The following is a 16,167-nucleotide window of genomic DNA, read 5'->3' as shown; positions in this document are numbered from 1 at the left end:
GATGACTGCCTGGATGACAGCCTCCTACAATTTATTGTTAGCTTCATGGGGGCAAAATGATTCGTATAGAGCAGATGGCTGGCAGACACTGGGATGTGGAGACTACTACTACTTGAATAAGACTCCATGATTCAATGAGTTTGACAAACAAATCACCTGGTGTGACACTCCACAAACAGCACATCATTTGTGCATTCAGTCGTCAGACAGGCTACTGGAGTATATGTGCAGTACAGTTGACATCAGCAGAGTAGGGTTTTGGTTTAGTTTTATTTCACAGCAGGAGTTTGCGGATTGTGGGGCCAAGGTAAACCAAAAATTTAAACTCCTGCTGCTAAGTCAAAGCAGAAATAAGATGTCATGAACAACCCTGAAAGATCTTGTCTCTTTTAGAAATGCAACCAGAAAATAGCTGCCTGTAAGCTGATAATTTCAAAGACAAACATATAGACATCTGACAGACTCCAGACTCTGTAAAGAATTATGCAATGTTCTTCACCACAGCCAATTCAGTTTTGAAATAAAATTTCATAAGCCATCACACTGTTTAAGCTGAATCTTTTTTTCACTTCCAGATTCACTCTAATGGGAGGCAACACAAGGCTATCTTGGTAAATTTAGGAGATGTACAGTCATCCAACAAAAACAAGTGAAAGTAGCAATTTATTTTGCTGTGTGATTCATGTTTTATAATTTGTTACAGTTCTGAGCTTGAACTTAATCATGATCTTTTTAGAGGTCAAATAGACTTGCACAGTTAAACGACAACATGAAACAGTTTTAAATTTAATTTGGATTACATCTGGGTGATAAAATCCCATGTACGTAGAGGAATATTTGCCTAGGCGGTCAGTTTGTACACGGAGACTTTCTTATTACAGTTTTTCATATTTTGGATTTAGCAGTAATTTATAGATGCAGACTAACACTAAAAACTATTCACAATATCTTCTGAAAGAGGCATTACATTTTAAAAGACAAATAACCATTTACAAAGCTTTTCTTTTCAGCACAAGGATAAACTATATTCCTAAATGTGAAAAAAATACTATTTCATTCTTTACATCTCCTTACTCTCGTGTCTTCACTCACATTCTTATTTCTCACTCCTAGCTTTCTCTTTCACATTACAGTTTGTTTGTATTATACTAACTTAACTTTAACCTCTTGACTGAAATTTCTCTGTCTATTAAATCATTGTCATATAATTTGTATCTGTTCTTAACCAATGTTTTCATGTTATGCCTAATTTGGTATAATTATTTAAACTATATTTTTTATTTTATTATTTTTAAAGACTGTAAAATTATTGTTCTTAAAATGCTTTGTAATAACTTTGGAGCTTTTCATCCGCTGAAAATACGCTCCTACCCAGTCAGACTTTCCCAGTAATCAAATGTTAATAAATAAGTAAGTAAATAAAGGTATTTTTCTTCAAATAACTTTTTTATTGAAATTATTTTAAAGCTCAAAAAATGCAATAAGACAAAAATGCAAATAAATATTCTACACAGTAGAACTGTATATACAGTATACAGAATAGTACAAAACTTGGTCAGTATAACAAATGGAATCTTTATTTAATGATGATCTAGTGAAAATGTTACAATGTTAAACTGTCTTGTTTCAGTGTTGGTTTTATCTGTACTGCTTTTAGCCCTGAACATACCTGCAGAGTTTAATATGTACTGGTTCTAGTCCTGACCTAGGTTTAATCAGTTCTGATTCTGAGGCCAAACACTTAGTTCGATCCCTTGAATTATCCTCCTCCCCTGTGAGATTTAATCCACACTGACTCTTGCTCTGAGCTGTCTTGCCTTCCTACAGGATTCATTCTGCACTTGTTCTAACTCTGAGCTATTGTGCCCCATTATAAGGCTGAATATAAGTTGGTCATAGCCCTGGAGTATTCTACTCACTGTTGAGTTTAATCTGTAATGTTTCTAATCTACAACTTTCCTTGCAGATCTTAACAAGTATAAGTTGTGGCCTTGATCTTTCCTGCAGGATTTAATTTGTACTGGTTTAATCTGAACTCTCTTGCCAACACTGGACTTAGTCTGTACTTGTTCTATACCTAAATTGACCGGCTTCATTAAGGGCTTAATCTGTAATGGTTCTAGCTCAAACACTCCCACTCCCAATTTGGGGTTTAATCTATACTAATTATAAACCCAAACAATCCAATTTACCTGCAGGTCTAAACCTGCGCTGGTTTTAAACCTGAAATATCCTGCTCTCCTACAGGGTTTTTCTTTTCTAGCCACAAACCATCTTGTTCTCCCTTGAATTTAATCTGGCTTGATTCTACTTCTGAACTTTCTTACTTCCTGTAGGATTTCATCTGCACTGATGCTGCCTCTGCATGTCCCCTAAGGATTTAATCTATACTGGTTCTAGCCTTAAACTAACATATTTCCCTTTGTGTTTTAATCTGTCCTGTTTTTGGGTCCTAAGTTATGCTGCTACCCTGCAGGTCTAAACTTGTACTTGAACTATCCTACCCTCCTGCTGGGTTTAGTTTCTGCTAATTCTAGTCCTGAACTGTCCTTATTCCATGTAGGTTTAATCTGTAGCACTCCTAGCCTTGAACTTCCTCTGCAGAGTTTACTGCATGCTGCTTATATCCCAGAACTATTCTACTCACCTTCAAAGTTTAATCTATGGTTCTAACCCCACATTATCCTGTTTCAGTACACTGTTTAGTCTGTACTGGTTCTAGGCTGTCTGCTACAGGTGCTCGCATGTTAGTAGCTTGCAACACACATGCTTACTGCCACTTGCTCATAAAGGCAAGTGCTTGAATCCCCACTAGTACAGTTAGTTTCTATGTTGCCCTCCTAACACCTGACCATATAAAACCTTGTGATTCTACCAGAACCTAAATTCAAACCCTAAAACTCTTACCCAATTCTCACACTGAGTCCTCAGTCCCTTACTCTAAACCTCCACACCCCCTCCCTAAAAATACATTTCTCGATCATTCCTTAACCCAAACCCTAAAACTCCCCTTGGGACTCAAGGGATTATAGTGCTCCCATTTCTAAAACTTAAATATCCTGTTTCCTTACAGGGTTTAGTCTTCACAAATTACTCCCATTTAGGGTTTAATCTGCATTTATTTTAGCCTCTGGCTGTGTACTCATTTCTGTTCATGGTGTCTTGACTTGGATTTCTTGCAGTCACACTGTTGTACTAATCCTGGCTGGCTAGGCCCTTTTCATTTCTCTTACACTTCAAGGTGGAAAGATGTTGCTTATCAAGCTTAAACAATGGAGGCATGATAGACCAAGCCACACTCACCTGCTTGATGACAGATTCCTGTTGAATGCACATAATTCTGTCCACTAGGATGAGACTACCTGAAAAAAGCCCTTCTTTATTTCTATCTCTGGAAATCTTGCCAGTGACAAGCTGTTTTTCAGCATTTTTCCAGGTGGTGGGAAGCTTAACTGCCCATCGTTTCTTTTGACCTGAGGTCTTCTCTTCTGGGGATTGTAAACTTGGCTGCTACATACATTGGTACTAAGCTTACCTCCAACAGTTCTTGCATTGGCTTTGGTATGTTGGCACCTTCAGTAAATCAGATCAGTGTAAATCATTGGTCAAAGTTTGATATTACCTGTTGTGAGCAGTTTGTTATACTGGCCTTCAGGATGTGTTCAGCCACCTGTGGATTGGATGCATGCCAACCAAACTTGTAACATCTTGCTTGGATGTCTTGGGTGCAGTTCTTTACCAGACTATGATATTGTCCCTTCTGAATAGATTATTTCCATAACTTTTAAAAGAGGCTTGGGCCAGTCTAAATCTTAAAAAGGCAGGTTTGGATAATAATAATGTGGTTAATTACAGTTCTATTTTAAGCCTCCCCTTTGTTGGTGTTTTTGAGAAGATTTTTTTATGAGCAACTGGATTCATATTGGAGTGCTTATCAGGGCTGTTAGTTTGTCTGGCTTTAAACTGAATTGTAGTACCAAGGCTGCCTTAGTTAGGGTATTTAATACGTTTCTTACAGCAAGATAGGATTTTTGTTTTGTCTTGGCTTTTTTTGATCCCAGTTCTACATTTGACACTGTGGACCATGTGATCTTCTTCAGCCATTTGACTCATTATCGTGGTGCCCTAGATGTTGTATGACTGCGGTTTACTTTCCACCTTTCTGCCCAAACTCAGCAGATTGTGTCAGGAATTTATTCCTACTCAGCCTCCCCCCGGCATGCATGGTGCCATAGCTTTAATTCTGGGTCCTCTGTTCACTTTGTATATGCTACTATTAGGAGACATTATTCTTAGGAGACATTTAAACTGCTATTGTTATGCTGACTGCAGGTAGCCTCGTCGGTCTTTCCCTTAAGGTTCTGTGTCAGCCTTAACAGGCTTATTACATCTACAGCTGCATGACCAATACTTGTTTGAAATTCAGCAGTAGCAAGATGATTGTGTGGCTGTTCATGTCAGCATTCATAGGTCTTTTGATCCAGTTCTGTCCATATATGTTTTATCTGGGTAAGTGAACCGGCTTGATGACCCATTTCAGCCATGTCCTTGTAAGGAATAAAATTAAATTAAATGCTGAACATTTTAACGCACAAACATACAATAACAAAAGAAGACTTATTGCTATACGATTTCAGCACCCCTTAACTTAACAACAATATTGACAAAGAAAAAGCTTTTTTTGCACCATGCAAGCAATACAATCTGTACATAGATATCAGCTATAGTGATAACAAACTGGCATTTGTCTCAAAGGTGTGTAATTTAGGTGTGACGCTTGATTGTCTCATACTTGTAGACCAGTTGTTGCTGTCAGTAAATCTTGATGTTATAATGTTATAATATGTGGAAGATTTCCCTAATTAAACATCTTATTCCAATAGCTGGCATGGTGGTACAGTGGTAGCATTGTTGCCTCACAGCAAGAGGTTCTCCTGTTCGATTCACAGCTGGAGTGCCTTAGTGTGGAGTCTGCATGTCCTCCCCACCATCGAGTGGCCTCCGAAAGACATACACGAATGGGCGTGCCTTTGTTGAAGGTTGAGCGTTGGGCTGGCATTTCAGCACCATAACAAATCTACTGCCAATCATTAGTGGACCAGAATTGCGCAGTGGTGACCACTAACTGGGAAAAGCCGAAAAGACGAACAACCTTCCAATAGCTGGCACTTGATTTTAAGTGCTCTCTTAAAACTTATTGACTGTTTTTTTAGGTTTACTTGCCTCGTCTATATTTATTTTATTGCCATCTGTTTCTGAATATTTACTTTTTTGTTTTTAATAGTGCTTGGCTTATAGGCAATTATAGTTGAATTTAAATGGGTAGACAGACCTCAAAGAAAAATACAAAAAAATGCTGGTAACCTGCTTAATATGGAAACCATTTGCTACATCAGAATGATTTACAAACCACAAACATGAACAGCTATGGATTATGAAAGACTGTATTCATTGCTTAGGAAATATATCATATCGTATTGTCATAGTAATCTTATGTAAGAGGGCAGCAGCATATATTATATGTGATTCTACGTATTTCTTTTCTGGACCGTACATGAAAATAGGAATGAAAATTTCAGGGATCTGTTAGCCATTATTAAAAATTCATAATTAACTACCACCTTGTCACTCTGACTGATAATCTGTTAATGATTTGGTAGCTGGCAGAGCTCACCAGACCATCTCTAACCCATTTGGACATGTGGACCTGCAGGTGACAGTTTATTTCTTAAAGTAACTTGCTTTCCCTGTATGATAAAATTGTCTCTTGTTTTTTTTTTTTTTTTTATATAGAATACTTTACTTTGTAAGATGAAATAGTCTCTAGTTGGGTATTATGTCAAAAAGAAAAGATACATACGTGTGTGTGTGTGTGTGTGTGTGTGTGTGTGTGTATGTGTATATATATATATATATATATATATGTACACGCACACACACACACATACATATATATATATATATATATATATATATATATATATATATATACACATACATACACCACACACACACACACACACACACATATATATATATATATATATATATATATATATATATATATATGTATACACATTTCTCAGTTAATTTTGGTAGTTGCTCACAGGAACCAAACTCCACTTTCCTTTCATTTTTTCCACAGATCACAGTCCAGGAGAAACAGATGGTGGTCATCTATGACCAGTGTACAACTGATGTGGAGGCTCTCATGTCGGACAGTTTTCTTTACATTCTTCTGGGCAAGCTCAACACCAGTTTCCAAAGTGTTTCTCTTCTAACAGGTAAAGCAGCTTCCTTATTCAAAGCCTTATTTCTGTTTCAGACATGTCTCTGAAAAATGGTATGTTGTGAACCATGTCCACTTCTGTAACATAGTATAGGATTTGTAGAAACGTAATCTGGAGCAACCTGATTGGTTTACGCTTAGTAATTTCCCATGTTTAATCTGCTATTTGATAAAAAGATGTTATGTTGTAAGAGGCTCATACAGAATGAATTGTGCCTCTTTGTACATTGATAGATGACGTCTGGTAAGGTGACCTTCTTACAGCTGGTGCCACCTAGAATAGCTGGGGTTAGCCTGTTTACAGATCTGTGTATGGCTGTGCATCCTGCCTTAATCCTGCTCAAAACAAAATCCATAAATTATCTCTGCATGTGGAAGAATCTGCATGAATTTTACTGATTTATTACGGTATGCCATTTATAGATGGCATAAAAATATTATGCTACACCGTCTACTTGTGCAGTTGTGCTTATTGTACAGGTTTTACACTCCTCGTTCACTAAAGAAAGTTGTGATATTAAATTCCCAAATGTGGACATTTTTGAGTAAGTTTCTTAATGTAAACATTTTTGAATAAGTTTCTCAAGGTTATACTGCAACTACATCCCTTAAATGTTTTTCATTTGTGATATTATTACTTCTCAGAATTGGTTAGAGTACAGAGTACCATGACATTTCTCTAAAAGGTGGATACATTTTACGGAAATTATTTTGGATAAGAATTAGTACTAATGACTGCTATGAATCTGGATGGTTGTTGATTAATTCAAGAAGCCTGCCTCTGCCATGTGCACATTGTATTGAAGACAGGAATAGAAAGTTACTTTTATTTGGAATTGATTGACTAAAGTTTCAGGCAAGTCTCTCACAAAATCCTGACTATTCGTCTGTTGCTCCTTTTAAATTTTTCTTATGAATAATATGAACACTTTACCTTATCCCATCCCTAATCAGTAGAGGTTTGTATTCTGAGGATCGGTAACGAAGCACAGCTGTGTTTAGGAAGTTTTTCATAATAAATTTATCCGCCTACTCGTTATTTTTTAATATTATGCTGCCATGCCTGCTTTTTCTTTTTACTGTTATCTTTTTAGCACATTTGTTCAGTGAAGTTGCATATCTTATCAGACGTTTATAGCTTCTGTCCCTTAGTGTATAGTATTTCCCCTCTCATGTGTTGCTGCCTATTCTGTTATTGCTTCCGATTTCATTATTTCTGTCTTGCTGCCTTGACTCTATTGTTTTGTAATAACCCTAGTCTCTGTTGTGATTATCCCACTTGTTTAAACTTAATATGGGGCTAGTTCCCTGGGAGACTTCTTCCCAGAAACTAATCTTCATTAACACTTTCGCCAGACGGTGCTTGACTCATTTGTTGCGTTGTCATTGTCCCCTATTGATTCTCATTCACACAACTAAACATGTCCTTCCAATATTGCCACACATCCTATCATTGGCAAGGACTTCTCGTTTCAGGAAATGAAGTCTAACTGTATACAAATATATTTTTATATTGTATTTATTTTAAAACCACTATAATCAACCAATATGTGATTGCCCCAAAATGAGGCTAGGTAAATTATTGAATGTATCTACTCAACAATCTTTATTTACAGTGTAGCTAAATACCCATTCGATTAACAAGATAAGTGATGCTAAAAACAATAACTAGATTTTAGAGAGTCAACAATAACTGTCCAAGCTGCAGTAAACTAACTAGTGTAAGAAAAACAGAAGGAAAGGACAATAAATGACAATGAGAGATGAAATAGTGCAAAACAAAACATGACTAGTATATAAAGTTACACTCAAATACTTTAATGTATTCAGTAGTGGGTGAAGGAGTTATATGTAGGAGTTCAAATGATTTGGTTGTAGACTTCTTATGACTACAGAGGTCGATTACTTATTGATATAGTCAATCCAGCTCATCAAAAAAATATTGCTCTTTACAATTTTTTTCTTAGTTGTTTCCAGTTTCACTTCATAAATATCTTGTAATATTCTTTTTCTCCCAGGGGTGTTGGGTTTTACCATCTCCTTGTGTTAGCTTTGTTTTTGGCTAAAATCTCCATCTAAAAAATGGGAGCAGGCAATTCAAAATTTGATGACATCCCGTAAGTAATTAGATGTCTGAACTGAACTGATGGGATCTACCTCAACCCAAAATAAGTACCAAAAATGCTTTAAGAAGAAGCATCCCCAAATGATGTGCTTTCACTCAATAGAGGGATTACTGTTATGGCTTCTCCAGCACAAAAAAACACATTTGGGTTTCTAGATAGGCAGATGATCTGGACTTCGAAATAGCAGACATGCACACTTCCATGCAAAGGTCGCCATTTAGGTGAGAAAGTCATCTTCGAATTTAAATGCAAAAGTTGTATTACCTGACAATCTGAAATTTGTGCAACAGTTTCCATTGTACTGAGTTGCTGTAAATCTCTGCATTATGATAGTTAGTTTATAGTGACAGATTAAATATGGTGGTGTTGTCAACATCTGAATCCTTAAATTTTGTTTTAAAAACTAAATAGCATTTGATCTGGTGAGTGCATTTCTCTATTTTGAATTCTTAATGAGCTTCAACATGGAAGAAAGCAAGTAAGAAAAAAAATAAATGCTGTGACTCTTTGGAAGAGTATATTCAATTTGCAATTCTTCAAAGCTTTTAAAACAATCTTCCAGATAAAACTGAAAGGTAGAAAGTAGCTCCTTTTTCCACCAACGAGACCATGAAAACCATTTCCCAGATAAATAAATGAATGGGTGAGCTCCTTTGGGGAATGCCATAGTTCTGAGTGAGCTTGTAGAATCACATTTGGTCAGTATTGGTCAAGTTACCACATAGAAGGTGTTCAGATGCCATGAGGTTCCAATGATGGGTAATTTAGCTTGAAATCCCTTAGCAAGGCTAAATCTGAGGGCAAGAATCCTAGCTGTTTGCCTAAATCATGGGATTTGAGAGGTATGCATAAAATAAGCCATAGCTGTGAAAGCTGTATTACCAATAATAAATCAGCTAACCTACAGCACATAATTAATAAACAAAAATGTCTCGAAACTGTATCTAAATAATTAAGGTCTCCCAAGGTTAAGAGGCAAACCTAACCTGTAAACTGCCTACTGGTCCAGTCTAGCAGGAGTGGTTGTGTAATGTGGCAAACTGAGCCTCTAAACTGCCTACTGGTCCAGTGTAGCAGGAGTAGTTGTGTAATGTGGCAAACTGAGCCTCTAAACTGCCTACTGGTCCAGTTTAGCAGGAGTGGTTGTGTAATGTGGCAAACTGAGCAGTGAAATTACCATGAATAGGCACCATTGTAGCTCTCTTCATGCACTCTAAAATGTGCAATAATCTGTTAGAATATGCATAAAAATACTGACACAAAAATAAACATTTCATGTCTAGTGAATTAAAGAAACACTATAAGCATCTCCCCAGCTTTGAGACTCAGGGAAGATAGCAGGTAAAATGTAAATAATACTGGAATGTATTTTCAATAGGAGTACATTAAATCCATCATCTTGAATAACAGAACGAGCCTTTTAAAAAATGACTAACTCCAGGTTGGAGTCCAATTCTGTGGCTGCTGATCTGTGTTTTTTAGGATCCAGCGACATTTGCATGCCCCTCTACTTGTCTTTGCCAAGGTTGGATTCAAGCATTAATGTCCGCAATAACAGCACCTCCTTTATCCAAAACACGATACTGGCCAGGAATGAGATGGATGCCCACAATGTAAAACAGAAAAAGACATTTATTTATTATCACACTGACTTTATTAAAATTGAATTTTAAAACAACAATAACTATCTAAATACTTTATAACAAGTCTCACATTGAATGGCAAACCAATAAAATTGTACAATGACTTATCCAATAAAAACACAGATTAAACATCACAAACCAATAAAGAATAATCTTTTCATCTAGCAATTGAGCTTGAAAAGTTAAAGCTTAAACCAATGAACAGATAACTCATTCATTGCATAGGATTGGATATTGCACATGACTCTTGTGGTCTGTGACAATCCAATAAGATTGTGTGAAATCTAGACAAATAGGAACAGAAGATAACCCCTATGAGCCAATGAACAATACTCTCTTCATCCACCAGTTAAACCTGGAAGACTGTATCTTCTGCCAGTTAGCTGGTGTATTCTTTATATGGGGTTGGATACTGCTCAAGGAGCTGATCCACTAACCTAAATACACCATAAATTACAAACTACATCAAGTGACACTCCACATAGTTATGTGCCCCACAGGAATCCACTTTTTTGGTTTAGATAGAGTGACAAAAAATCCAAGGGATGGACTGTGGGAGGATTTAGTAGAACAGCGTGAAGCCATATGGCAGATTAGATTGAATGCTATGGTCTTCCCTGCTCTAAATGACCATGTTTCTATCTCCAGCATACTGAGATTAATTTCAAATAAAGTATAAGCCCTTGATCTGTTTATATATTTTAAGATTAAGGAATATGGTTGAAAGATGTGGAAATTCTGTAGCAGAGATTTGCTGTATACACAAATGACTATTGTTGAACTGGTATGAAATTTTAGTATTAGACCACAGATCGATTAAAATATGATGACAGAAATACCTACTTTCTTATAGTAAAATCATTGTGGTAACGACACAAAATTATGACTTCCAGTGGGGAACACAACCTTGTTTTTCAACCATGTCAATGTTTCCATAAGATTAACACGTTTGTAAGTACCTGATTTATGTTTTTTAAAACAATACAACTTTCTTAGATTTGCACTTACTAAGTACAGTGTGCGTGAAATATATGCAATGTAGGTTTTCAGGCACTTGCTAAATGTCTTTAAAACAACACAACTTGTTAAGATTTGCACAAAGTATAATGCCTGTGAAAAACTAATGAAGTGTCCGTTCGAGTACTTGGAATTTTTGGTGTATGTAGGTTATTGATTAGTTCTTCAAGAAGTATTCAGTCCCATGTAAATAACGAGACACCAGCTGATTGGTTCAAGATACAGTCAACAGAAAACAAATACACAGACTCTGTATACTCAACAAAATTCAGTAGTTTAATATAAAACACAAAGCTTTTGGATAAAATAAATCCTTTATCAGTGTAAAAGCATTTAAAAAGCAAACACTCCATTAAGTAGTGTTTTCAAACAGTCACAAGACACAATCCAACCTATCATGACAGCCCCTTAATTAAGCAACTATTTACTTTAAAAACAGTGTATCTATTTCCAAACAAAAATATAGTGTAAGGACATTTCATTTTAAACATGATTGTTTATATTTTAGCACAGGTTTTATGCTTACAGTGGCATTAATTCCAGGCAGCTTATCATATTGTAGTCTGATAATCCATTTATATTCACTTAGTTCCAGTTTATTATCCAGGTCACCACCTCTAGAGCTTAGAGAAACTACCTCCGTCACTCTAAACCAGTGATGGCAAACCTTTTGGGCTCTACGTGTTAGAGATTTATAAAATACCTATCTCTTGACTCTGCTTGTGTGTCACCCCCTCCCCTGGAATAGAGAAGAAATTCTTTGCATATTCATTTATTTAAGAAAAATACAGTACAATCATGTGTGCTTCTATGTATTATAAAAGTAAAAGAAAAATCAGTGACTTGCAACAGAGGAAACGATATGCACACTGATAATTGGGCTTAAAACAGTGCACCAAAAAATTGCCCAACTTTTAATAGTAATTTTGAATTAAACTGAAAAAAGTATGGAACACATTGCATTTGATTTGATTAACATCACTTAATGACTTTTTTGTTGCTGAGTTTTAATAGATAAGTGCAGGGTTACATATTTCTTGTATTTTTGTTCATTCAGTTTCTTTGGTAACTCAGGTGTTGGTGAATGCTGGTGTATCCCCCAAAACGTTGCGCCCTGTCACCTTTGACATGCATGTCATAGGTTCAACATCACTGCTCTAAACTTATGCTGAGAGCCACTACCCAATATATATTTTGCTAATGCATTAGTCTGACTACCCCTATGCATCTGAGAGAGATACTCAATCATTTATTCTTTTAATGTTCTCCTGGACTTACGAATATAAAAACTTGCATGTAGCAAGATAAACAATATTTGTTGTATTGCATGTCGCTGAACATTTTAAAGTACATTGCCTTCCTGTTCTAGGATGTATAAAAATATTCTTTGGGCATATAGTATCACAGCAACAACAGTTATAATAAGGTAAAGTTCCATATTTTTTACTGAAATATCTCATAACATTAAATATCATATCTTTATAACATAAGCATTTTTTTTCAAACTGGAGCAGTTTCTGTAAGCAAAGCTTGATCATTCACCAATAAAGCATTTGAGCTCAGGCACAGCTTTTAAATTACCCCAATTATTCACTAATATATTTTTAACTGACCTAGTGCATCTATTATAGGTAGTTAAATAGTACATAGTTTTCCATTCATCATTACTCTGACGACTCATGCTATATAAACTTTCCTGAAAGAAATAAGGTTTTGTAGTAGAATTCCTTTCTTTTAATGCAGAAACTCAAGATAAGTCTTCCAGGTTTAACTGGTGGAGAAAGAGAGTATTGCTCATTGCTTCATATTGGTTATCCTCCGTTCCTGTTTTTCAAGATTTCACACAATCGTATTGGGTTGTCACAGACCAGGAGAGTCATGTGCAGTATTCAGTCCTATGTGGATTATATATTCTTTTCTTCAAGGGCTGTAGCTGAATGTCAGTAGATATCCGGACACCACTGTCACCCTAAGTCACCCCCCCCCCCAAAAAAAAAAAAAAACCCAAAAGCTGCTTAGTGACAAAAGTCAGTGGCATTATGGATAGAAATCCAGGCTCTGTTAAAGCAGTGTGACATGGGGTATCCAGGCTCACAGGTAATCCTGTTTGTACCATTCTGTATACCACCCAGACTACACTTTGAGCCCTCTACCAAATTTATGCCATGTGAGGGTGAATGAATTGGAGTTTAATGAACATCTTAATTTTCTTACGGTTGATGTAAGAGATTTACATACATCAATACCACAAAGTTTGGAGACTAAGTGTGTTAGTCATATGCTTCGCAAAAATGGTGCCCCCTCACATGACATAAATTTGGTAGAAGAACTTCTAGATATTGTGTTATCCAATAGTTACATCTACTTTTAATGAAATGTCTACCTTCAAAGAAGGGGAGTAGCAATGAGGTTCCCTTGTGGATCCAGTTTTGCTAATCTAGTGATGAGTTATTGGGGACACTTTTACACCTTTAATATAGAGGAGATTTCCTCAAAAATTGGGTACTTCCCATGTTATTTGGATGATATCTTCCTGCTAATTAAAGGTAATAAGGAAGAAGCAGAAAATTTGGTTAACTATTTTAACCAGACTACAGAATTTCTTGAATTTATATATAAATTTGATGAACATGAGACATTATTTTTAGATGTACATTTAATTAAGAACAATCTTCATAAAATGTATGAAGCAAAAATCTATAGAAAACCCTCTTATTCTAAAAACATTTTTACTGCAGTAGCATTGTCACCTCACAGTTAGACATTGCCCGTTCGATTCTCAGTTAGAGCGTCTTCTGTGTGGCGACATGCGTAAACGGGTGTTCCTTCGTTGAAGGTTGTATGTTAGGCCCGGCACACCAGCATGTAAAAGTCTACTGCCAATCATTAGCAGACTGGCGTTCAGCTGTGGCGACCCCTAACCTGGAAAAGCCGAAAGACACAAACAAAAACAAGTGCACACCCTTACCACCAAAAAAGATCGGTGGTAAAGGGACAATTGGTGAAAGCTGCCAGACCGGTCACTACAGAAGATGATTTCTACAATGAATGTTAGCATTTGAAACAACTGTTTATTAAAAGGGCATATCCTAGCACATTTGTCAAAAATATAATTGAAGAGGTTAGAAATAAGACTTAATGGTATTTATAGACCTATCCTTAATAACACTAGATATTCAAGTCCCTTGGTGGTATCAAATGTAATAGTAGATAGATCTGGGCGTGAATCTAATTTGAGTTTGGAGAGGACTGAAATTGATTTCACGTCCAGTTTTGTCACAACATTTAATTTGGTCTATCGATGTATAAAAAAACATATTAGTTAAAAATTGGAATATTCTTATGGAAGATAGGGGACTAGTGGAAAAGCTTGGTAGTGAACCTAAATTTATAATTAGAAGAGGTAAGAATTTAAAAAACCTACTTGAATGAGAAACTAGAACTCACTCTAACTTAATAGGAATGAGACAATGTGGAAATTGCCCTTACTGTAAACACATTATGGTTGGTTCATCCTTATATGTCAGTAATATACACTTGAATAGTAGGAAGAAATTTAATTGTAATTCCAAAATGATAGTCGATGTGGCTAAATGTCAATGTTGTGCATCATTCTACGTCGGTAAAACTCAGCATGGACGGAGAGACAGGGCATATGAGCATATATATAGTATTTACAAGCACAAACTGGATAATGCCCTGGCAAAACATATTGACTGCTATCCAGAACATACATTTAAATTTTGGATTTTGGATCTAGTAGAAACCAACCCAAATGGTGGTCCATTTACATTGGTACTGAAAAAGCTGGAGCTCCTATGGCAAATTCACCTTAATGCTTATAATTTTCCAGGTTTAAACGACACGTGTTCTGTAACATGCTGTTTAAAACTGAAAAGTCTATTGAGATGAATGTTTTTATTGATGATCTATAATATTACTATATATAGAGTTAAAACATTTTTAAATTTTATGCACAATTTAAAGAAGGTTTTGCTGCTGCTTCCATCTAAAATAATAATAATAATCAGCTGACTTTTCCTATTTAAGCTAGTATAGTAATGATTTTTTTATCTGATGAAGTTTAACTATGTTTTGGACGAAAAGTGCTTAATAATAAATTTGTGAGTGGTTATTCCAGTCGTGTTGCCAGTTGTCTTTTCACCAGTTTTAGAAGTCTTGCCTGTTTTCTTGGGAAAGTTTATCAGTGACAGCTGCATTTGCTTTACAAGTTGGTGGATGCTGGTAATGAATGGATTGGCACACTCTTCCTACTCATCGTTTTATTTCTGTGAGTTAAACGGCAATGTACTGCAGCTGGCCACTTAGACATACCTATGAAATGTAGCTGCACGTCTTCTCTTTTATATATCTGTACTATACTTTTGTGTTATTGTTTGGGGGCAGGGGGGCTTGTTAATTATGAGTTGCTCAGTATAGTTCATTGTCTGAAAATCCATGCTACAGATAAAATGTATAAATGCAATGATTTTTCTGGCAAGGGGTGTGAGTGTTGAAAGCATACTATCCAAAGCAACAAGTTTTAAAATCAATATTAGTAGAAAATTTCTAATTTACAGCATTCAAAACTAATCAATAATACAAATGTGAGTGAGCATATATTATCGATTAAAGCAGTTTATGGAAAAAACAGGCTTGATGACTCCACCTATTCCAATGTAGGTTTCAGCTATTTGTAATGGACCTCATTAAAATCCTATACTGTGCATGCACGGAATTATTTATTCTCAGTTTAACTGTTAATAAATCTACTTATGACTATTTTGTGACTGTAGTAAAACACGCCAGAGTACTCATTAAATCATTTGAAGATTAACAATATTCTTTCAGTAAGCTCTAAAAAGCAGCAGGACTTCAAGATGGTGGCCTTTGCGCCTCTACTCCTACATTTGCTAACGTGTTGAGCCAGCTGCTTTTAGTCTGAGAACTTATTTTTAGATAGAATGGGCTCCCTAAGGATTACAGGTGGCAGGTACCATGCTCTTCCCTATCTTTTCAGTGGGATGGAAGTTAAATTATGTTTTAGTGCCCATGGTCAAGCCACTACTTATTTGTGATGAACCCATTTGAA

General features: G+C 35.9%; 1 protein-coding gene across 2 annotated transcripts in view; it reads left to right on the top strand.

Moving 5' to 3' along the window:
* Nucleotides 1-16,167, top strand: part of DUSP8 (dual specificity phosphatase 8) — a 1,059,944-nt gene that overhangs the window by 450,592 nt on the left and 593,185 nt on the right. For both annotated transcript variants that reach the window (XM_044059067.1, XM_044059068.1), the window contains exon 3: nt 6,146-6,284. In XM_044059067.1, coding sequence (XP_043915002.1) covers nt 6,146-6,284 — 139 coding nt within the window. The remainder of the gene's footprint in view (nt 1-6,145; nt 6,285-16,167) is intronic.

This window comes from Protopterus annectens, chromosome 17.part0, assembly GCF_019279795.1.
Source record: "Protopterus annectens isolate FY-2018-M chromosome 17.part0, PAN1.0, whole genome shotgun sequence".
Taxonomy (NCBI): domain Eukaryota; kingdom Metazoa; phylum Chordata; order Ceratodontiformes; family Protopteridae; genus Protopterus; species Protopterus annectens.
The sequence above is the reverse complement of the archived record's forward strand: the minus strand, read 5'-3'. Positions and strand labels throughout refer to the sequence as shown.